The sequence below is a fragment of the Onychomys torridus genome, chromosome 10 (assembly GCF_903995425.1).
Source record: "Onychomys torridus chromosome 10, mOncTor1.1, whole genome shotgun sequence".
Taxonomy (NCBI): domain Eukaryota; kingdom Metazoa; phylum Chordata; class Mammalia; order Rodentia; family Cricetidae; genus Onychomys; species Onychomys torridus.
Window position 1 is genome coordinate 65,765,435 of NC_050452.1, and position 25,468 is coordinate 65,790,902.

At 40.2% G+C, this 25,468-nt stretch overlaps 1 protein-coding gene across 8 annotated transcripts in view; it reads right to left on the minus strand.

Moving 5' to 3' along the window:
- Cpeb2 (cytoplasmic polyadenylation element binding protein 2) overlaps positions 1-25,203 on the minus strand; it is a 57,858-nt gene extending 32,655 nt beyond the window's left edge. For 2 of the 8 annotated variants that reach the window (XM_036201698.1, XM_036201695.1), the window contains exons 1-3: positions 23,294-25,203; positions 20,673-20,963; positions 13,115-13,205 (exon numbers count right to left, since the gene is read on the minus strand). In XM_036201698.1, the coding sequence (XP_036057591.1) occupies positions 13,115-13,205; positions 20,673-20,963; positions 23,294-24,958 (2,047 nt within the window). In that variant the 5' untranslated portion in view covers positions 24,959-25,203. Of the gene's footprint in view, positions 1-13,114; positions 13,206-19,805; positions 19,896-20,672; positions 20,964-23,293 lie in introns of all 8 variants that reach the window. The other 6 variants (XM_036201694.1, XM_036201692.1, XM_036201691.1 and 3 more) reach the window with 6 other exon arrangements.
- Between the last annotated feature and the right edge of the window lie 265 nt (positions 25,204-25,468).

Below are 25,468 nucleotides of genomic sequence, written 5' to 3' on the forward strand. Positions count from 1 at the left end.
AAGTTTATCTTTAACTCAAAGTATATTAACTAGGAAACCTGAAAACAAAAGGAGAAAGTTCATCTTAGTTCCCATGCCATAAGATCACAATGTGACTTGAGAGCAAATGGAACTATGTTTATTTCTATCTGAATTGTAAGAGCAGCATGGGTGCTCTGCTTCTGAAAATATAATAAATGCCTTTAAAATGTACTCAAACAGTTTTAATTTTTCTCTAGATTTTTGCTGTAAAAAAATAAAACTTCAAGGAAATAGATTTAATTTCAAAATCAAGAATAACTAAAATTTTTAAATGTAAAATGAGAGCACACCTTTTAATTTTTTTATTTAATTCAATGTGGTTTTTATACTGTCAGTGTGGTTTTATACTGTCATGTTTAAATAAATAAATTTAAAGAAGATGTCCTAGGCTATTATTAAAAATATAATCATACCTCATTTAGAGTTTAACATTTATGAAAAAAGTGAAAATACTGAGGCTTGTGAGAACAATAACACTGTCTAGTTGAAGTCGCTCTTGAAGACTTTGTATTTATAAAATTTGGAGACAGCAGTTTATACATGCTACAAAGATGGTATGTGGGAAACACGCCGTAGCTCGGCTAGCATTTGTACAACAGAATATTTGTTTGGCTACTGCCAACAGCAACGATGACCATTATTGCAGCTCATTAAAATACAGGAATGTATTCTGATGTCTGACTCTCTGATACTTTATTTTTAAGGATACATTCAAATTTAATACTAGTATTGCATTCTAGTCACCTTCGGCATAGCTTCTGTTTAAAAGGACAATAATCCTACATGAAATTCACTGCCATCAGAAGAATGAGCACACATCCACACAGATTAATGATGTAGAGATTCACATATGAACATGTATAATATGATCTCTGACACATATTGATTTCTGATTCACTATATTAAGAAAAGTAAGTAATCGTCTCTTAAAAGGACAACTTATCACCTCTTTTTACTCCCAAGTTTCATGAATTAACTAAATGAGTTGCTAAATAGAGCTTCCAAAGTCCAGAAACACAATTATGTCTCCTGTTCTGAGGAGTGAGAATCAGGAAAATACACAGAGAAGGTACAAAATAGAAAGACCTAGGAAATATAGCTTTTAAAACTGCATTTTAGTAACAGATCACAAAACTTTAAAGAAGTCACCACTTGTTTTGGAAATTAGGACATTCCTAACATTCTGTTGCAGCTGACCAAATTTATAGAATAATTTAAAGCCATCAAAATTGCTGATTTTCAGACATGATATTTAAAATAGTAGGTTTCTTCAAGTGGCAACCTATATTGCTGTTGAGTACAACAGTTGTTCTGTCCTGATAGAAGAATGCAGCTCACAGAAGGTAGAAACAAAAATAAGACCAGCCCTCCTCATGGTGTAGTCAGAGACAGAAACACAAAATTTCAGTAACATCTGCCCAGTGCTATAAGAATTATGTATGTAGAATATCTCACAAAACATAAGGAGCACTTAGCTAAACCCAGGATGCAGGCCTACATGCTAGGATGTTACAGTAAGCAGTAAGCAGAGCCTTTGTCCTGAGGTCTTATTCCACCTTAAAGACAAGTAACTTTACGTCAACACAAATTTATTCTCTAGTAGGTTCACTATTCCCTTTGACTGCAAAACAGTCTTTTTACATCTTGGCACTTGAATGGACTTTAAAAGGCAACAGAAGAAAACCTATTTGCAAATGAGCATATACTTGTATATATGTTCTAAATATTACAGCCCATCACAAAAAATAAATGTAGTAGAACACTCCATGATTAAATGAGCAAATTGATTCAAATTATCCAATCACTTATCCTCTACTATAGTGAAAATGTTGATATAAATTAGTAAGTTAACTTTCACAGTTAATGTTTTACTTATATCAGAACCACTTTCACTAAGAACCTGCCAATTGAAGGTAATGATGACCAACATCTGTGGGTTTATTATATGCAGAGGGCTGTTATAGGTTCTCAACTGCCAGTTATTTGCCCCTACTAACAATCCCTTGAATTTCATACTATTTTCTTTCCATTTGAATGTGAAGGTACTTTATCACTTGCCTGAGGTTTCATCATTGGTAGGGATGACTGGCAGGATAGAAAGCTGACTGGCTTGATCCTCTTACATACTGCCTTGATACTGAGCCCTGATACTGACTTCCTACTGATAAGGAGGTACAGGAAAAGGAATGCACAGAGGGCTGTAGAACATTTAAATGTCAATAGAAAAGAATGTGTAAAAGAAGACGCTTCTATAAAACCAGTTCCTCACTCCAAATCTAGAAGGCTGGTGCATAAACTAACACTAATGCTTACCTATCAACAAGAGGACCCCAATTTCTCGCTTAAAAAAGGCCCAGAACATAAAAAATTTCACTTCTCAGTTTTTGCCACATGCTGTGCAATATCTGCCCAGAAGATAAAAGATAAAAGTGGTATGTATAATTTTTGGAAAATATCCTTTAAAAGGGAAAGACTTCTTTTCTCCTGCTTGCTGAGACACAGATAGATGAGGGCTAAAGTAAGCAGGTTTTAGGCCGGGAGGCAGAAACAGGATTTCCCAGCTAACAGAAAAGTGTCTTAGTTCTAGTGCTGTGAAGAGACACCATGTCCAAGGCACCTCTTTTAAAAGAAAGCATTTCACTGGGGGCTTGCTTACAGTTTCTGAAGGTCAGTTCATTATCATCTTGGTGAGGAGCATGGAGACACAGGCATGATGCTAGAGAAGGAGCTAAGAGCTACATCCTGATGAGTAGGAAGAGAGGAGGCTCTAGGCCTGGTGTGGGCTTTTGAAACCTCACAGCCCACTCCCAGCGACACATCTCCTCCAACGCCACACCTGCTCCAACAAAGTAACACCTCCTCCTCATCTCTCCCATTCTAGCAACTGACGACAAAGCATACAAATATATGAGCCTGCAAGGGTTATTCTCGTTCAAATCACCATATTCTACATGCTCCACACTACAAGACGAACCTCCATCTCCCTGAAGCTGGGTTTCCTGATAAGCCAAAGGATCTAAGGTTATAAAGTCTTGAGGCAAGTCATTCCTTATAATTGTAAGCAAGCTTGTGGAATGATTATTTTATTCCACAAAGATTTTAATACATCCATATTGAATATGTGCTACTTCTAGGCTATTCTCTTGTAGCATTAACAGAGGTTGGTGGGATACTTAGTGGGTAAAGGTACTTGCTACCGAGCCTGAAGAACTGAGCTGACCCTGATGACCATTGTGGTGGAAGGAGGGAAGCAACTCTCAAGTTGTTCTGTTTTCCAAGTATGTTCTGTGCTGTGTATGCATGCGCATGTGTACACAATGCACAAATGCAAATAACACTATTAAGTAATGCAAAATATTTTGAAGAACGTGTGTGCATTTTTAAATTTTACATGTCTATGAAAAGCTGGAGGACTAACAGTATCTTTAAATCATTTTATTAGTCAATTACAGTGTTAGATAATGACTTGTGTGCACACACACAAGCCTTAGCTCCTGTTGTCCATTTAAATGCATATTGAGCCATTGGTAACACTATGAATAGGACAAGTGAAAACAAGCTATCTCTTGTTTAGACAAAGTATCAGAACACATTACAATAAGCAGCAGCACCTCATCCACTAGAGACTACTCTGGGCTTTCTGCTGTTTCTCTAATGTGTCAGGCATCCTTCCATTGCAGGATGTTTCTACTTCTGATTTCTGCCAACATAGCATCCCTCAGCACAGTCTGATTTCTATGTGTTAGGTGGCATTAGACATCATCTTGTCCCCAACAGTAGCTTCTTTCTTCCTCTACCATCATATCACATTAAAAAGTTGTCTAACAATTTCTTATTGTCACTCTCTTTTTAAAATAAAGATCTCCAAGAACAAGGCTTTCACTTCTTTTATTGTCTACTATATTTCTAGCACCAACAACAGAATGGTATAGAATAGGCTTTCAATTATTCACTGAATGAATATATCATTTTTATTACATGATGTGAGATAAAAAATTTAACTAAAAGCAGTTACCTAAAGATGTGCTGTATGAGGATACCAGCAACAAAATTAACAGAAGGAAAACAAAACATATCAGAGACTACAAGTGCTGCTTTTCAATCTTTGCAAAATAACTGTCTCCCTATCTTTAAAGCAATTTTCTTTAATGAAAGCAGGAGCACCATATTATTACCCTAGTTTTTGCTTTGAGTATAGTATTCAATAAGGGATATTCAAGAGTTCATTTTTCTGCCATGCTGGGGATGAATCCAGGACCTTGGTCATGCTAGGTAATACAGGACCGCTGAACTACATCCCTCAGTCCTACACACTTTATAAATGGTAATAAGTGGTAATGCTCTGTGCACATGTAAGGGCTTCACTGACATTTGGTAGATTAAGTGTGGTAAATACATTTTTAACTGACAATATTAACAAATTTTAAGTCAAGGTGTATATATGTGTGTGTGTGTGTGTGTGTGTGTGTGTGTGTGTATGCAGTCACAAAACCAAACATTTAGTATATCCTGTGGAAATAAATACAGATTAAAACTCATGAGATTTTCATTTAAAAGCTATAAATATCTAAAATCCTAACTGTAGTGACACATGCTGTTATACATGCATGGATACCATACATGATGGATGATTCTGGACATTCCAAACAAATATTTGTGAAGAATATAGATTAAAATGGAAAATATTTACTTATATAAACAATAGTTACTGTGCCTCTATTTGCTTGGCATTTTCATAGATATCATCAAGGTAAAGTAAAAATAGATGCACAGTTCCCTGTTCCCATGACATAGTCTCCTTTGAAAGATACCTAAACTAAGACGTTATTATACTTCAAATAAATGAGCAACTCTGAAAGGAATCTTTTTTCAGAGTCTTTCATAAAATTTAATCTACCCTAGGCAGGGATGTAGAGGCCTCCTCACTAAGAAAATACAAGTCGATTAGGGACTACAGAATCTTCCAGTTCAACATGGAGGAACAAATACATTTATTTACTTCTTTAGTTTTCTGAATCACCGAAAATGGCCTCTGTTGACAGAGAAATATCTCACCAGGGGAAAGATGAATGGAGCAGATCACAGGAGAATCACATTAACAAATTTTAGGAAGCAGAAACTTCTACAGTTGGCACTAACTCAGTAAACCATAAATCACTGAAAACACAACCCAAGCCACTCTGTGCATGGGGAATGTCATTTGGAAATAAGCAGACACCTGGTGAGAATCAGCACCAAGAAGCTCTGTCTAGCCCTTAAGGCAGAGGAGAGGTAGAATTGAAAACAGGAAGGCTGATAAATACCTGTCAATTTTTAAAAGCACCCTACAGGGCCTCCTTTTCAGTTCTTCAAAGAGGGCTACAAAGCTAGACTCATAAGATCCCACAAAAATCAACTGGGAGACACCCAGGTCTGCTTCCCAGACTACAGTGAAAGACCGAGATAAAGACACTGTAGGTATCTCTTATCACGGGCTGACTGCAGTCACTACTAGTTACTCCTCGTAATGGTAATAACTAGGAAGCATGCACAGAGCTTCCCATTCCCATTTTAGTATTTTACTTCTAGGTATGGATAGTAAACAGTCGTCATACCTGATGAAAGCATCCAGCATGAGAGCAAAACAAGCAGAAATAAAGGATGCAGAGAAAGCTTAGATAACACTACAAACCATAAAAATAATCTTCAATCAACAGGATATCCATCAGACATCTAAGATCGAATAAGGTTAAAAAAATTATGCAAATGCTCCCTAAAACTGTAGGCATATGACCCGAGACCATCTTGTCAAGAGCTCAGTAGCAAACCAGTCACAGGACACTGCTCTTCTCTATCCCAGCACCAGAATAAATTAACGAATTCAAAACAATAGGAACTGTTGTTTTTCAAACCAGTGGATTATGAGTGTAGGAATTTTAACATTTAAAGAATTTCCACAATAATAGAAGGGGTGAAATTAAAAAAATAATGAAGCCCCAAATTTCTATGAAGTAAAGAAGGCTGTTCGAGGATCCAAATGAATATGCAACTCAAAAAGTAAGAGAAATAGAGGAAAACCTGTATGCACGCATGTAACCTATGATACATCATTATTATGGAACTTCTGAACTATAGGCATGGAAAAAAAAAAGTTAAAACAACCATGCAACAGGCTTCAAAACAGCATTGTACTTGAGAGCAACCCAGGAGCTTAAAGAGAAAACAGTAATGCTGTGACATCCTAAGTCAAGACAGTATAACTCTACACTGCTCTATCATCTTATAAAAAGAATAACAGTACAAACAAGGGTTCAAAATGTATGTTCTATCAGCTGGAAGGTATTGTAAAGCAGGCCCGACAAATCAAGACCTAGATACCATTAAGACAAGGGCATGGACTCTGTGGATATATTATGGCTTCTAGTTCATAGTGTTCTTATGGGATTCCTGAGTGTATGGATAAGTGGGTCTGTGATTCTTGTGCCTTCTCTTGGGGTTTTTTTCCTTCTGTTTGTTTGTCTTGTCCAACTCCAATGTGTTAGTTTTTGTTTTACCATAATATATTATATCTATATTATATCATATTCATGTATTGTAATATATTCCCTTAGAAGTCTGTTCGTTTTCTAATGAGAGATGGATCTGGTGGGTCTGGATGGGAAGGAGGTAGGAAAGAACTGGGAGGAGTAGAGGGAGGGGAAACTGCAATCAGGATATATTTTATGTGAGAAAAGAATTTATTTTCAATAGGAGGAAAAAAACTTTAAAGTCAAGTTTAAAAAAGAAAGACAAAAAGGGACATGAAGATCATAGGACATGAGCTCTACAGGACGACAGTGACCAGTGACAGCTAGCTACACAGGGCTATGAGGATACTTCCAGACACATGAAATAAATCATGTGGATGGTTATCTGATGTATTTGCATGTACCAACAAAAGCTGTATGGTTATACAGATGCACTTTGGGATAAAAATATTTAGAAAACTAATTTTATAATAACTGTGAGGACAAAGTAGGGGAAATGCTTTGGGATAAATATTTAGAAAACGAATTTTATAATAACTGAGGAAAGAGTAGGGGAAATATTAAGGCTAGATAAGATACAGGTATCAACACGTAATACTAGAAGCTTAATAAAATACAAAAGCAACTAAATAGGGAATCAGCTAAAAAATAGAAAAAGCTCAAAGTGGCTACTTTGAAAAAGTAGACATCGAAAGTAGATAAAGGGTGAGGGAGAATAAGTCTGTGACACTAGCTGACTAACCGTGAACATACACACCTTCATTTTACAAAGGTTCACAAGTTTGGAGAGATGGTGACGAAGATTGCAAACATTTTAAGTTATATATAAAAAGGAAAAGTATTGAAATTCATGTTAGTGTTTCTAGTTTTTTAATAATGAATAAATGCCTTTTGTGATAAGAAAAATTTTTAAGGAGTTAAATGTTATGTCTTTGAAGGAAAAGAAACTCTAAGATACTCTCCTTTTCATACAAGAAGCCAAAATTCATATAATTCATATGCCTAATCATCCCAAATACTTCAGTTTAGCATTGTATGGTATATATGAGATGTATGCTATACATAAGAATTTTGTTGTTTTATTATTCATTAAAAGAGATATAAACTCCTATTTAAAAATTACAAGAAAAATGTGTTACCATGAAAAGACTTTCAAAGGAATAATATGTACCCAAATTGGCACAAATGCACCGTAATTTCTGTATGATAAGGTTTTGGTTTTAAAAATGAAGTTCTAGTGTTATAATTCAAATATTCATCAATGACGCCTAGAAAAAAGGACACATATACCCTCAAATAATGCTAATGACATAGACTACTACCTAAAAAGAAATATGTCTTAAAAAATCTCTACTCATGTTATGTTTCAAGTATGTTTTCTCAGACAAGAAAATTCACAGTTTTATAATTCTCCTTTAGACTGTGGATACTCTAACTAGTAACAGAAGTTTAAACTCTTGTAAACTGTACTTTCGTAAGATAAACTCAATTCTGAGTAGCTACATAGTAAATATTAAGTTTCCACATAAATTGTGAGAATGAGTATTTCAAAATCAGAATACATTTAAGAATATATATAAATAAGTTATTTTAGAGTTATGATGTTTTTCTTATCAAAAGCCAATGGTGACAAGAAAAGAAATCAATGAAATAAGAAAAAATATGGTGGTATGTACTTTTTCATAAAACAAATTGGATGCATTTTAAAAATCACACAGCCTAAAAGCATAGAGAACACACCTTTCTTTTTTCATTTTATAGGTTTGGTTTTGAGTTTTTGAGACAGGGCTTCTTGTATAACCTAAGGGTAGCCTCAAACTCACAGGGATTCTCCTGCCTCCAGCCTTCCAAGAGGTGGGATTTATAGACCATCTCCCTTGCTTTTTTTTTTTTTTTTTTTTTTTAAAGCATTTAGTATTGAACCTAAAATGCTTGAGGCTAGAAGTATTTTAGACATTGGATATATTGTTGAATTTTAAAATATTGAATATATTTATATAATGCATTCTCTTGATAAGGGATATAAATCCACATATGAAATTATGTTTTACATACACAGTCTGAAGATAATTTTGCACAATATTTTATTTTCTACTCAAGGCATCAGGTTTTACATTTTGCAGTATTTGAGATTTTGAATTTTTAATCTATACATCTGATTTTTGTCTATCCCCTTTTGGCAGCTGCAAAAATTTTGGCTTCAAGAATCACAGTTTTAAGATTGCATTTCTCTGTCAGAGGAATCATAGGGCAAAGTCACAAAAACATCTGTTTATCACTGGTATATTTTTTTATTTTGCAATTTATCTTGCTTCAATAAATAAACGTACTAAGCATTCCCAATTTATTTTCATAGTTATTTTTGCCCTTGCACTCTTATACCAGACTGTCTAGAAATGTGCTCTTGGGGAGATGGCTCAGTGGCTAAGAACACTGGCTGCTCTTCTAGACGACTCAGGTTTGATTCCCAGCACCCACATGGCAGCTCATAATTGTCTGTAACTCCACTTCCAGGAGATATGCTACCCTCACACAGACATATATGCAGGCAAAACATCAATGCACATAAAAGTAAATACTTAGAAAAAATAATTTACAACATAATAATAAAAGAAAATACACAATTGTGGAGAGTGGACCTGACATGAACTTGAGAGCCTCTGCCTACTCAGAAGTTCCTAGTTCTAGACTACGATTTCTCACACAGGGGCTTACTAAATGCATCTAAGTTGTTTTGTGGCTTTGGACTTTACTCCCCTTCATAAAGTCAATGGGAGAGAAACAGAAGGCAAAGTAGGAAGCTAGCAAGAATCTGGTGCTGCGCACGCAGTGTGAGTGCGGCTCTTATCTTTCGTTAGGTGCCCTAACATCAGCAGGGCTTCTTGCTTCCAGAGTCATAAACACAGGTGTTTATCAGTGAGGAATACAGCTGTAGTAACTACTTGGGTTCCTAAATCATTTGAAAAGCATGGACTTCAAAAATATTTATGGGCATAAAATCCCTTTCTAAGTTCTTGTTTCTGGATTGCTTTGAACTATTCAGGGAACATGGGAAAAGTCATTATGACTAGTCGAGACTGATCATCAAGAATGGTTACACAAACTGTTCTCTCCACAGTCTTTAAGTCAATTTTTATGAGCTGAAATTCAATTTTTTGTCCTTATAATTTGAGTAAGACCCATTTTTTACAAATTGTTGGGGGCAGGAGGGAGGGTAGCTTAACAATGATCTGTCTTGTTCTTTTGTTTAAAGGGGAATGAACCAACTCACACAAGCATAAAAAGATCACAGACTATTTTAAGTAGATATGCAAATATAAAATTGCAAAATTATGAAACTGTACTTGGCAAAGTATGATTTTCTTGAGCCACTTAAAATTCCATACTTATTCTTTGAAAGGAAAGCAGAGTTTGCCTAGAATACAGACAGCCATTAGAAACAGAGAGTCCGCAGAGAGAACACTACAGAATGGATAATGCAGCTCAGGTCGAGGAAAGCACATCCAGTGTGTTAGTGCTTCTGATTTCCCAGCAAAGGACAGCACATGCCTGACAACACTGAATGAGCAGGGCTATAACCAACAGTGTCATGTGGCCCTAAACAATAAGCTGGGACCAGTCTTTCAGTTCTTCAGAAGTGACAACCTCATGCATGCTTTTTCACACAATGACACTTCCAATAGTTCTTCATCTTTGTCCTACCCAGCTTTGAATCACAATTCCCTTTATTCCACATATAAATTAGGAATAACTTTCCATTTACCATATTTCTGAACACCTTCTCCTCTATAGGTATATAGTTTTGGTATATGGTCTGTCTGTCTTTCCCCAGCAGGTTATACTTTCCACAGGGATAGAGAACTTGGCTTTCCTCACAGTGCACTGTCAGCAAAGGGTACAAAGTTGACAAGTAAGTACCATGTTTGGCTACCACTATTTGCTATCTGTACATCTCCAACAAGACGAGAGCTTCCTGTTTGCTATACAACACCTCAAAAACCTCTCTTAAAATTCAGAGGTAAGTGTTAGAAAAGGTGAGTTTAAAAAAAAAAAAGAATTTTAGATGAAAGTGGAATGTGAAGTTGCTTCTATGAGTGAAGTTGTTCTTAGCCAGATCAGTCGTCTTTTACTCTTTCCACATTCTATACATCTACTTGACTTTTTTCCTCCACTGACGCCCACTGTGAGTAGTTTATCTTTTGCTTTACACTTAAGAGCGGAAGTAAATATGAACTTATAGATCTGCCTTTGACCCCTTAAGTAATCAGCCTCCATAATGGTTCCCTCCAGTCCTCTCTCTTCTTATTTACATAGTTTGAGCTATATTGTAGAAACAGCAGTATGCTACATCTGAGGCTAGGCTCTAGGACACTGGGGCATTTGCACTATCTGTGCCATTCACTCTGGGCAGCGGGTGTGTGTGTGTGTGTGTGTGTGTGTGTGTGTGTGTGTGTGTAGGCAGAGGTAGCACCAGCCGTCATGCCATAAGAAGGCTACACCAGGCCTGTGGAGAGGTCCACAGAGCAAGGAACTGAGTTTCTTTCTTTCTTTCTTTCTTTTTTTTTTGCCAATAGCTTTGCCCTAACTTTCTAACCATATGGAAAGGAATCCTCCAGCCTAATTCAGGCTTCAGACTGTAGTATCAACCAACTTCTTTACTGTTATCTCATGAAACCTTTAACCAGAAATAATCAAGTTGCCACCCAATTCTAGCCTTTAGGAATTATGTAAGATAAATGCTTATTGTTAATGTTTTCAAGCTAAACTCTTGAGTTATTTGTTTTGCAGCTATAGACAAGTATTACAGTCTCTTGTTATAACAGAAAGAACAGGGAGCTCATTTAAAAATTTTGCACTCTCCATCTCCTGTCTATTGGGAGATCTTGTGAGAAAGACCAAGTAAATAATGGTTTAAGAAGTCATTTTAAGAGGATAAAATAAGCTTCATCTTGCTGCTATGAGAAACATGTTGGTGTTTGTTTGTGTATCTAAGTAGGGGAAGATTTTCTGAGATAAAAAGAGAGGACAAAGTGCTGCCCTGAAGATGAGGACCAGAAAGAGAGGGAAACAACAAATGCATTGGTTAGCCCAGGCTGGCTCACTCGTTTTGCCATCACCTGGCTTAGACAGATTGTACAGGGGTCCAGCATCCCCACCCCATAATAGTGTAATGATCAGAATTTATGGAGAAAGAACATATATCACATGGTAAAGCAGGAAGCAATGGAGTGAGCCAGCAAGAAAAAGAAGAAAATCTCATCTTGGAGTGCCTAGTAGTTTTCTTTCTAGAGAAGACAGAATTCAACACAGAAATTCTTAGTAGTAAACTGTTAACAATTCTGTTTGTGTGTGTGTGTGTGTGTGTGTGTGTGTGTGTGTGTGTGTGTGTGTATTTACTTTTGAGGCAGTCTTGCTACCTAGCTCAAGCTGGCCCTGAACTGGTGACCTTCCAGCCTTGGTCTCCTGAGTGCTAGTATACAGTCACATGTCACCACACTCCAGTGTAGACTCTATTCTGAAACAGAAGATCCAAGGTAAACAGTAACCACTGTGAAAAAGAACAAGACTTCATACAGATAGCCTTACAATATATATTAGAGCCAAAAGGTCAACAAAACTCACAGTAAAACAAAGGAACACAAAGCATAACCTTATTAGTTTGAGGAATTGCCATCAGTGCACATCAACAATCATTAATAACACATTCCTTAAAACGAAAGGGTTAGAGACAAAAAACTATGTATGTTGAGTAAGACTTGACATCTGAATGCTGTTATCAACTTAGCTGGCAAGAAAACGTTTTGGAATTTGTAGGGCAAAATTTTCTCAAAGAATCACATTTGTAGGATTAACACTGGAGAATTTATAAAGAATTTCATGATTTGGATTCAATCAGAAGTTCTGAGCTAGAAACAACAATTATCTTCATGAATTCATAATACAATAGCTATGCTGGCTACTGATTAGTCAGCTTGATACAAACTGGAGTCATTTGGGAAGAGGAAATCAATTGAGAAAATGTATCCATAAAACTGACGACTGATATGGGAGGGCCCAGCCCATGTTTTTTGGTGCCACCTTTGGCCTCAAGGTCCTAGATGGTATAAGAAAGAAAGCTGAACCAGCCATGAGAAGCAAGTAAGCAATGTTACTCCAAGATCTCTGCTGCCTTTCGTGCCTCCAGGTTCCTGTCTTGGGTTCCTGTCCTGACTTCCCTCCCTGATGGACTAAAAGCTCTAGCATGAAACAAGCCCTTTTCTCCCAAACCTTTTGCTCTTGGTTATGGTGATTTATCACAGCAACAGAAAGAAACCCTGTCTGAGACACTAACACTGTGTGGCAATAACTTCTTTACTGATGCTTTAAGCGGCTAAAGTTTGGATGACTTGTTATATGCATTAGACAATTAGTACTCCTCTTCCCTCAATGTGATGCAATTGCAATATAAAGGACAAGAGACAGAAAATAACACATATGAAATAAGACATTTCTTCACCATCAGTAAATTAGTATATATAAGTGTTAATTTTTCATGAACAGACAAACCAATATATTATATGAAATTGATGCTATAAATTGCCACCTACCTTTGAGAGGATCATGTTCTGCTCTCATGATATCAATGAGAGAATTTTCCAGAGAGTGCATATTCAAGCTATCATACATTCTACTTCGATCCTGGAAGACAGAAAAAGAAAAGGTATAAGATCTATGTAATTTTCAAGGAAAAGTTAAAGACATATAATCTTTCTTACACAAAACAGGACACTTGATTAATACATTACTACTTAACTTGTATCCCAAGAAAATACTGATATGTAAGTCTCTTGTCTACTACAATGTCTCTTATTATTAAGGGACAATATTTTTAGCACATTCATCTCTAAAATATATAAAAATTAATGTAATTTCATTGGCAATATTAACTGAATGCAGTGAATTCTCTCATTTTATTTTCACAAATATTATACACAGAAAACATTTTCAGTTACTTCATGTTTTTCTCATATATCTAGGAAGACAGATATTGGCACTTGGAAAATAAGTGTCTTGAGAAGAATTTAATAATTGCACCATACTTTAAACATCTATCACACACTTAAAACTAGACTTAGTCATTGAATTGCAAAACAATGAATGCATAAACATCCTATACCCAAAAAACAAATGTAGAATACTAATGTCAGGAAAAGGATGAATGCCTTGCATATTTACATTCAAATCTCACTCTCCAAAGAAAGTCCTTCCATTTTTTGTAATCCCCCTCTCTGAACTCCACTCCAAAATAAGGCCAGCAGAAGAAGAGGGGAGGGGTAAGGCACTTCAGTTCACATTCCCTTCCCCGACTCTAAAAACTGCCTTCTGTGTTGACAGCAGCCCTTTTTATTGACAGCTTGCTAGAAGGCATTTAGTTCTCTAGTGCCTACGAATTTATACTATATTCCACTCACCACAAACTCAATGACTATGCAATGATATATATGAGAAACTAGCCAAACAGGCTATGATCCATGCCCTCCAAAGAGTCCGAAGTCTTTTCACAAACTGTCAATGCCATCCCTACCCATTTGTTGTATGTAGGAATGTGCAAAGTCATGTACATGTGGAGGAAGCAGGATAGGTCATTTTAAACTCTCAAAATGATTAGTACAGGAAACAAGAAAAGAATCAGAAATGCAAGCCAACAGGTTCCACGGAAATCTAAGTAGAGCACTGGTTAACCTGGATCCACATGTTCAAAGTTATACCAGAAGTCTCTAGGATAATATGCATCCATATATATTGACATATATCATTTTCTTAAGAAAAGGTTTATAGCCTTCATGATTTTCCAAAGGGACCAACAACCCAGAAAATATTCAGAACTAGGTCTCTAGAGAGCTAAAGAAAAACATAAGGTTTGTTTGTTTATTCCTCTTTGATGTTTAATTAAGGTTGTATGCTTTTTAAAGCTAGGGGCCAGGATCAGCACTGTAGACTAAACAAGGCATTATAAAAGAATTAGGAAGGGTGAGTAGTAACACTGAACGATGCAAAGCTGCTAGGAGGCTCTTATTCCCATGAATCACCAACTACCTACAGAAGTCCTATTTACTAACCTTTACGTAAAAGATCCTAAACAACACAACATACCCATCTCACATGCTCTTCACTAGAACAAGTGAAGTTGGTGGGGGAGACAACGAGAATCAGTGAAATAAAGCAGTGTTTCCCAAACTCGACATGCTTCAGAATTATGTGAAAAGCAGGAGTACATACTGGTGCCACACCTTAACTGAGTCTGACTCAGTACTTATTAGGTGGACAGTGAAGCTACTGTCCCACACATTATAAACAGCACTAAGCTTTGTGATCTACACTACAGGACCTCTTTATACTCTGCCTCCATCTTCTAGAAAATAACCAAGTCAGACTAGACAGTACCTATAGGCCACTTGAAATCATAGAAGATCTAAATTATTGTTACAGTGAATGACATAAAATGGAAGCAAGAGGATGGCCTTTGTGCAAGCAAGACCTACATGTTCACTAATGTCTCCATCTCTGCTTCTTCTCTGCCGTGTGTGCATTTCCTGGATTCTCCCACTAAACTTCTAAAGTAATTAAGGCTAGAGTCCTTCTAATCATACACATTCAGCTTTCAAATGTCTGTTAAATGAATACTCCTTTATCACTCCCATAAAATCACTATAAAGTGTGTAATTTGAGCTGTATGAGTGTAAAGACTGCTATTAAAATGGTAATTATAAAGAACTAAATCTTATACTCCTCTATAGAATCTGGTAACTGACTAAACTGGAACAACTATCAGATACTAAAACAGCTTCACTATCAAGTGAATTTCTAGTTACTGAATGGAAGACTATTGTAATATTCAAGTTCTTAAGTGTATTTAAGATAGGAGTAATATATAACTGTTAAAATAAAAATTAATATTTTTAAGATATAGCATGTAGATTCTAAGAGTATAGGTACTTAAAATATTTTATTTTCTATACCCTAAATATTTAGAAGAAGACATGCTACAGTTCAGAACTATCTTTTCAAGACAATAGTTTAAAACAAATTATATTTAATGATTTATATTTAGCTATAAAACAAGTATGTGTTCTTCTAAAGTAAGGATACTAGGAACAGATCTATTCATCTAAATTGTTATCAGTTTAAAACTATAAGGAAGACTTAAGGCAATTTAGAAATAAAGATGAACACTACAGTCCTGACATACTATCAAATATAGAAAATCATGGCAATGCATCTTACATTTACTATTAAATGGCTGTTTGAAAATTACTAAGACGTTTTAGAAAAATTAGACTGAGGAAAAGTTCACATACAACCTCTTCTAAAATATTTTTAAAAAGCCATCTGGTAATCAATTAAGTGGAGTTTTACAGAAATAAGAGTACTACAGTAACAAGAAAAAATGAGAACAAATGGAAAATGCTGAGTAGCCTCTGGAAGTCTACTGTTCTGTTACTGCTTCTCTTTACCCATACATTAGCCATAAGAACGTATGAGAATGAAAGGGTAGGCAGGTAATATTCCAAAAGCACTTAAAGAACTGAGGCTAAGACAGTAAGACCTGAGGAAAGCACCCTCTGCTCACCCAAAGAGCATTCTTCACTTTTAGCTATGTGTGAGGTTGAAGACTCCCTATGTTCCTGAAGTTCAGGCTCCCTGAAACAAGGGTACTGAGTCATGAAAGGCTGTCCTTGCTTTCCTACCACACACTACTGCATAGGGAAACCCATGAAAGATTCAAGTGACAGATTTCCTGAAAAAGATCTCCCAAATGTGATTTATGACTTTATGTCAGTTTGGATGTTTGATTGATAGAAAGTATCTTTAATTGATTAAGGTACTTCCCATGATATGCAGCAAACATCCAGCTCTGAAAACTCTGAAAACTGCCAACATTGTATTGATAGGTTTCTCAGGGCATACTGCAGAAGGGTCACATGTAAAAAGTAAGTGAGCCAGGCGGTGGTGGTGGTGGCAGTGGCGCACGCCTGTAATCCCAGCACTCGGGAGGTAGAGGCAGGTGGATCTCTGTGAGTTTGAGGCCAGCCTGGTCTATAGAGCTAGTCCAGGACAGGCTCCAAAGCTACAGAGAAACCCTGTCTCAAACAAAAACAAAAACAAACAAACAAACAAAAAAGAACCAAAAAACCAAACCTAACAAAAATTAAGTGATAAACATCCTAAGTTAACAGGAAATTTACAATGATTTAAAACCGCTAAGTATTCACAAATAAACATTGTGGTTTTTTTTTTTAATGTCTCATGGAAAATTTGATTTTGAGGAAATCAATAAATAATGGTTTTGAGCATGACTTCTTACTAAATGCTAAAAGCATTTTCAAATTAATAATTTTTGGACACACCTAATATAGTTTCAGTTCCCAAGAGATAGAGGCAGGGACTTCCCAACGTTGAGATCAGCCTCAGCTATAAATTAAGAGCCTATTCTCAAAAGCAAAGAAAAACACAAAGAAAAATTGGCTTATGAGAAATTAATAGGAACATCTAATAAGGGGCTAGGCAGGTAGCTCAGTTGGTAAGGTGCTTGCCTCACAAGCATGGGGTGGAGAACTCTTATAATCTCAGGGATGGGGAGGTGGAGACAGAAGGATCCATGAGACTCACTGGCCAGTCAGCCTTGCCTAATTGGTGAGCTCCAGGCCAATGAAAGACCCTGTCTCACAGGAGCTAACAGCAATTCTGAGGGATGATAACACCTTATCATCCTCATCTCTATATGCACATACACCTGTACACAGATACATACACACATGCATTTTTAAAAACCATTTTTAAAGTCAGGAATATGTATAATTTATATGTGCTTTTAAAATGTTTTAAATTTGAAGTTTTTCCATAAAAGATACTGAAAATAAAAAAAAAAGACTATTATAAAATTTTACTTGGAACAAATGAAATAAATTACCCTTTGAAAATTATTTTTCCATTTACTGAATTTAATTACATCTCCAAATCTTGGTACAGGTCATACCTGAAGTATCCTGAATGAAGATGTTAGTTCTGTAATTTATTATATTATAGACTTGATTCATCTCAGACTAAAGGAAGTATAAACCATAACTAAAGTTATATGGTTTAAAATAATATCCTTATTAAAAATTACTAATATTAAAATTTATAGGATCACAAAATAAAATATCAAACTATTTAAGTGATTAAGCACTTTAAGTATTTTAATTTTGCCAAATACTCTATATTTTATACTAAAACTACTAGTTTACATAGCAGCTGTTGTGTTTTTAAGAACTCCAAATACCACAAGCTTTTATGGAAAGATGGAAATGGAACAGACTGTATAATAAAGACCACCTGAGTACTTAAAGAAGTCAATAAGATCATATATACTTGCAATGTCTTAGTTTAAGGCTTTAGTCTCCCCTCCCCCACAGGTCCTAAGCCCCTTGTACATGTATACACACATACACACACACACACACACACACACACACACACACACACACACACACACACACACGCTGGGGGACTGGAGGCCTGTGAGACCAGGGAGGAAAAAAATAGCCAAAGAGATCAGAGAATGTGTAAGGCCTGGCCTGCAAAGGTTTCACATGACCTTGTTTATCACGATCCTTCTTTATAATAGATGAGCTATGACCTAGAGATGAGAGCCTATAGCCAGTGGTAAAGAATGCAAGGAAGAAACTTCTGGTTTTGGAATTCCTTGCCTTCCAGTTCAGTTCAAATTCCATCACCATTTTTATCCACCATCCATTTTTATTCCATCCATTTTTATCCACCATCACATCACACTTCTGTACACATACTACTCAGCAAGGTTTACCTGAGAATATATCTTTAAGAGCCAAAATTAAAAAAAAAAAAAAGAAATCTACCTAAAATCCTAAATTAAAAAATGGGCTAAGGTATAGTGGCTTTGAAGTTGAAGCAGGAAGGCTAAAGCACTGTACTCGGTCACTCCCAGAACTGAGTCATAAAATGCCCCCCCCTTCACCATCACCTCTATCTACTCTGGTGCAAGAGCTCCACCGAGCACAAGTCCCTACACACACCCATAAAGGTGGTTGTGTCATAGACAGAGCCCACTGCTCCTGTACTTACACTTGAAATAATTAGGCTCTTTCCTCTCTGAAAACATTTCCCTTTTCACCTTCAAAATAACTACAATCATTTTTCTCTCCCAACCTAACTTCTTTTAAGCAATCGTGGATTCAGTTTGAACAAATATGACAGTGCTACCACAATACAGGTGAACTGGGACAGAGTGAAAGAGAGAATAGAAATGGATGAGTGGGAAGCTTACATTAACAAGATAACAAGCTAAGAAACACAAGATAACTATCCTTTTTATGCCGAGATCCTGGCGGGACAACCTTGATAAACAGTCAGGACTTGTCTACAACAACAGCTAATGACTGATGACTCAGGCTAGTGCTAGCCTACCAGATTATGATGCTATTTATAAAATGTCCTGTTATTAATATGCCAATACAGTCTTTGTAAAAATCAGTTCATGTTGATAATTACTTGAGGAATTGCCTTAGCTATGGATTACATAGCTCCACTCACTTAACTTACAAAATCTCAAAACGAAGATCGAACTTGGGATCTATAAGAAAAGCTCCTCATATAATAATCCTCACGACCTGGTACCAGTATACATTCAAATTCAGTGTGCAGAAAGATAGACAGCATTTTTAAATCACTAAGATCTTGAAGATAAATTGTAGGATATAAACAATAATAAAATTTAGAATAAAAATACTATACCACAAAAGTTTTTTTTTTTTTAATAAAGGCGAGAAAACTAAAACAGAAGCTATTCAGAGACATATCTCAAAACAAATTCATCAGACTTTATGACAAACATTTACTGGAACATTTCTTAAAACATGAAATGGAAAGCTGGATGTTAAATAAATATACGAGTTCGAATTTTTATTGCAGATAATTCTGAAAGGAAGACACTATCTGTTTAGTTTGACTGATGTTTAAAGTCAGGTGCTCTTGGATACATAATTCATTGTAATCAAAACCAAAGTTTTTATGATTTCAAAATATGACTACAAATCTTTTAAATTTGAAAATGAATGGATTGAGAATTTAAATCAAGAGATGTTTAACAACTAAATTGTTTCAATAATCTCTAGAATATCCTTACATGGCAAAATTGAAAAGCAAATGATCACTCATATTCATAATGTAAATACTAAACTGCTAGCCAGGACCCTGAGAAGCACACACTGTGCCGCCTACCTGGTCTATTCTGGATGTTCCGGCTGCAGTGCACCAACTATCTTGGAGTGAATCTGAGCCCCAAGCTGGCAACTGCAAACTAGATCTCACCTTCAATAGCATAGAAGTTTGCATCAGAAATGAGCAGTTCTCTTCCCCATCCCGCCCAAGAACAAACAAACAAACAAAAATACAAAAAAAAACAAAAAACAAAAACAAACCAAAGAAACGAAAAACAATCAAAGTTCTTCTATCTTAAATTTTTGTTCCATCCTCTAAAGGTTTTCAGGAAAATTAAACCTCATTTGCAAGAGTCACAAAATATTAAACAGGCCAGGAAAAATGATCTCCATTAATATATTAGGTCATATTTAGTGGGGAAAATTACATACATAAATAGGTATATATTTATAGTCACTGAACCAGTGGAGACAATTTGAATTAGATTCAAAGAGTCTTAATGTTATTGTGGCATAATCACAGCTGTATTAAAGAATATTCTAATACTTAAACAGCTGATCACAGAAAAATCTATGTACCACTACAGTTACAGAATGTTTCAGCTTATATTATGAAAAAGAAATTTTGGTTGTCTACTAAGAAATAACTAACCCAAGCATTTTTAAGGAACTGCCACTTAAAGGCTTCAATCTGTATGGAAGAAATCTTTTCTTAAATGTTTGGAAGCTTATTTCCATTCATGTGTATTTCCAGAGAAATTCTTACATCTCTGTTTTCTCTGCGTGTTTTACACTTTCATAATTAAATGATATGCTTAAATTTTGTTTATCTCTAATTCCGTTAATCTTCCTATACTGCCACTGCTGCCTCCACCACCCCACTTCCTATTTGGAAAGGTTAGCGTTAGAAATAAGGACGTTTACATACCATTCTTACCTGTAAGGGTAAGAGTGTGTTACTGTTGTTGTCTGTCCTGAACACATTATCTTCAATCCAAGATTTTGGAGTCAGTGACGGAGTAGAGCGGGTAAATTTCGGTGGTGCTATAACATTACCAGAGAAAGGTTTCTTCAGTGGAGATATCTGATTCATAGTCCCTGGAATGCCCATGTTTCCACTTCTACGGTGATCTCTGCCATGCATCGCTCCCCAGGACATGCTCGCGGTGCCCCAACCGCTGCTCTGGTGGTTGCTCCAAGGAGATTGTTTCAGAAGAGGCTGAGGAAAACACATCTATTTAAGTTACAGGCTTGGAGAGCTTATAATTCAAATTTTCGAACTCCGCTAAGAATTTAATGTGATCATAAAAAAAATGAAACATTAAAGATAACAATATTTCTTAAGGGGCTTAGGAAAGAACTCTTGGGATCTTCCTATTTGATATTCTATTTACTTAATGTTAAGGAAGTTACTATCCTATCTACTAGAAACAGTTTTGTCTCCTGACAGTTAGTAAAATACTCTTAAAGCTGAAGTTAACTTTAAAGAACCTGCAAGCAACCTATCTTCTACTAGCTAAATTAGTATTAGTTAAATGGTCTTAACTGTCTCAGCTATGGGAGCCAAATTTTTAGATCTTAGTCTTCCCAAACTGATTGGGCTACTCTGAAAAATCCAACAGTAGTAACACTCAGCATGAAGTGAAGATGACTTTAAGGACAGGTCAGTGCAGGAAAAAATTCATTTTTCCTGAATTGTTAATTTAACTTTTAAGGTATTTTATTCCTGCTTTTCTTTCAGTATTTTTTTCATTTCACTTAATTATCCTTGAGCTGTTAAAGCAATTATCCAATGCCACCCATAGGTGGATCCACTGAGATATACAATAAACAATCGACAGCGTTGCTTATTCTTAACAATCTGAATGCAAGTCTCTGTTAAATTCATTGACACTCAAAAGCAAAATCATATTCCAATCTAGAACCTATGGCAAGAAAAGTCAAATCGTCAAAAAGAAAATGGAAATTTCACGATATTAGACCTTTTTTTAAAAAAAGGGGGGGGGGACTGTTAATTGCTAGTATTTCTACTATCAATAAACCAAAACTAGTAATTTTCTCCTAAGATTTAGACAGTGGAAATACAGACTATGCCCTTTCTAAAACTCAATAAATATGGTAATCCTAAGATTAAACAGTTTTCTTTTAAGAAAAATGTAAAAACTTGACATCCAGTACCTATGGATGCTACTACAGGATTTTAAGTGCTAAGACAATCGTGAACATATACAGCCTCCTCTCCTTCCACATAGTTGAAAAGCACAGCTAATAAGTCACGGTAGAATGATCTCACGCAGTAGGGCCTTATTTTGCCTACTAAATGACTCACAGTTCAAAGTTCTTTTCCAGTGACCTAAAATTCCATATGAAAGCCGTGTGACCTCTTACACTCAGAGGTAAGACCCATTTCTTTTTGTTTATTGGCGCATATTGCAGTTAAATATGAATCATGACATACATCCTGATAACCTTCTACTTAGACTTTGGGAATTCAAAATTACCTATAAATTTCTGTGGCAAACTACCAGTTAAAAAATAAAGAGCCTGACACACAAAAGACAGTTAGTTGTTCAAGATCATATAAACCTTGGGAAATGGAGTATTACTTTAGATGTCGGTTTTCCTTCCTTATAGGTCACACTCCTCATTCTTGGGGAGAAAACATCGATTCAACAAAATTATTAACTTCTACTTGGGTTAATTTCGATAAACTGTTAGCTGATACTTTGGTTAATTTAAACAGCATTCACTTTTGAAAACTTCGGTCAACAGAAAAGTTTGAGAAGTAAGGGGCCGGTTAAAGTCAAATTTGGGTTCCATGACAATTCTTAATATCGACATTGGACTTGGAATGATCACCACAATAAATGATAACTCCATTAAATAGCAACAAAACTCTCAACATCAACCAACTTAGCGGCCACCCAAAATCTGCACTGGGCGGGGGATAGGGGAGTAGTAACAGAAAAGATCCTGAGTCAGAAGTCAGAAAGGGCACAGCCTAGCAAAGAGCCTGCCTGCGTGTCATTTCATAATGCCACATACCCCATGATCCCGGTACACACCCCATGTGGAGACATCTAGGAGGAAACACATTAATCCTAGATTCAGGGGTGCCTTGGCCTTCCAATCCCTAAGATGAGACCAAATACTGAAAAGAGCCAACACCGAGAGCACCCTGGCCCCGAGGCCCGCCGGCCGGCAGCCGCGCGCCGCCTGACAGTTCCTCCCTGCCTGTGACAGCCCACCGGGTGCGGCTGCAGGTGCCGCCTGGGCTTCCCTTAGTGCTGCAGCAACAAACTCGAGAAGGGAACAGCCTCCGCTCGGGTCCCCTCGGGGGTGGGGGCACGCCGGGGAAGCAGCAGCCCCAGCCCATCTCTCTCCGCCCGCCCGCTCGCCTGCCCGCCCGCCCGCCCGAGCGCACTGTCCCGGCCCCGGCCCCGGCCCCGGCCCCGGCCCCGGCCCGGGCCCCGGCTCCGCCGCCATGCCCCGGCGCAGGGCGCTCGAGGGGGCGGCGGGCTCCTGTCCCCCGACGGCCGCCCGCCCTACCTGGTGGTGGTTGTACGAGTTCCTCTGCTGCAGGAAGGCGGCTGCGGCCGCCTGATGCTGCTGCTGCAGCTGCGGGCTGACGGGCGACCTCCGGCTCTGCGGCTGCTGCGGCGCCGCCGGCGGCGGCTGCTGTTGAGGTAAATTCATGGCGGGCGGCGCGGGCACCGCGGGTGCCGAGAACGGGCCGCCGAAGCCGCCACCGCCGCCGCCGCCGCCGGCCGGCACGCTGAGCCCCGCGCAGCCGTGCGGCGACACCGGCGAGAAACTCGGGAAGAAGGCCGGGTTAATGGACGACGGCAGCCCCGGGTAGAAGCCGTTCTCCGAGTCCGGGCTGGGCGGCGGCATGGCGCTCAGAGAGCCGCCCGCGCCGCCGCCGCCGCCGCCACCGCCGCCCGGGGTGGCGGCCGACGAGCCCGGGGGCTGTGGCTGCGGCGGCTGCTGGGGCGGCTGCGGCGGCTGCTGGGGCGGCTGCTGCTGGGACGCCGGCGGAGGCTGGGGCGGCGGCGGCGAGGCGGTCTGCACCGACCAGGGGGTGCCGAAACCGGGCAGCGGTGGCGGAGACGCGGAGCCGCCTCCCCCTCCGCCTCCGGGGGGTCCCCCGCCCCCGCCGCCGCCCGGGTGCGGCAGGTCCGGGCTCTGCAGGCTGCTGAAGGCGCTGGTGCCGAGCGCCGCGCCGGGCAGGAGGGTGCTGGGGCTGTTGAGCAGAGGGTGGTTGGGCGACTCCATGGAGCCCGGCGCGGGGTTCACCGGCGGCGTCGAGGGGGGCAAGCCCGCATTGGGGGGCTCGGCTGCGCTGCCCTCGCCCGCGGCCGGGGTCTGGCGAGGGCTTCCCGCGCCTCCGTGGCGGCGCCGCGGGGCTGCGGGCGGCGAGGGTGGGAGCTGCGGGAGCGGGGGCAGGTCGGCCGGGCGCTGCCGCGGGGCGAAGTCCTGCGGCGGGAGGTGCTGCGTATGCGGGAGGCTGAACGGCTGCGGGCGCTGGGCAAGCGGCGCCGACTGCAGGAGCGGCCCGGGCGGTGGTGGTGGCGGCGGCGGCGGCGGCGAGCTGAAGCGACCGGGGCAGTGGAGCGGCAGCGGCGGCGGCGGCGGTGGCGGCTTGGCGTCCGGAGGGTGGGGACGGTGTGGCGGGCTCAACTCTTTCCTCTTCTGGCTGCTCAGCTGCTGCTGCTGCCGCTTACTGAAGTCCTGCGGGGAGGAGGTGCGGCAGCAGCAGCAGGAGGAGGCGGAGGAGGAGGAGGGGTGGTGCAGACTCGGTTTGAAGTCCTGGGAGGGGAGGAGGTGGGTCACACCCGCGTTCGTGCCGCCGCCGGGGTGGTGGCTGGGGAGCAGCTCCGCGGCCGCCGCCCCCGAGAGCGGCCTCGCCGGCTGCTGTGTCAGCCCGAGCAGCAGTTCATCCTGCACCGCCTGCTGATGCGCCACGAGCGGGGAGGAAGAGGAAGCTGCGGCCGAGCTGGCCGCGCCGCCGCCGCCGCCGCCCGAGGGGATGGCGAAGGGGGAGGCGGCCTCCGAGAAGCCGGTGACAGGCAACGGCGGCGGCGACAGCGGGCCGAAGGGCGTGGCGGGCGGCCCGGCGGCGAAGGGCCGGTAGGAGCCGCCGCCGGGCGAGGACCGGGGGCTGCCGCTGCGCAGCAGGGCAGTGTGCAGCACCCCGAACCCGAAGTCCCGCATTTAATCGGGCCGGCGGCCGCGGCAGGAGACGCACCCCGTCCCCTGCCCTGCCTAGGAAACCCCGGGAGCCCTGGCGGCGCGGCCGTGGTGGAAGGAGGGGGGTTCAGTGGGAAAGGGACACTGTGACTGAGCCGGGGCACCGACTTGGACCCCGCCGCCCCTCACGGAGGCCACCGCCGCCTCCCGGAACCGGCTCCGGCACCGCCGCTGCCTTGGCCGCCGCCGCCCTCGCCGCTTAAGAACCCCGGAACGTGCGTCAGCAGCAACCTCACAATCGCCCCGCCCTCCCGCTGCCCGGCAAGCGCGAGCGCGCCGCCGCCGGCCCCGCCCCCCGCCCCGCCCCTCATTAGCATGCGTTGTCCAGGCGGCGAGCTGGCGCGCGCGCGCGGGCGCGGGCGCGTCCCTCAAGTCCCGGACCTCCGCCAAGGGCGGAACGGAGAAAAGGCCGGTTGGTTGAAGTTGGGACAGGCGGCTCCTCTGGGCTCGAGCCCCGCGCGCGCGCGCGCGCGC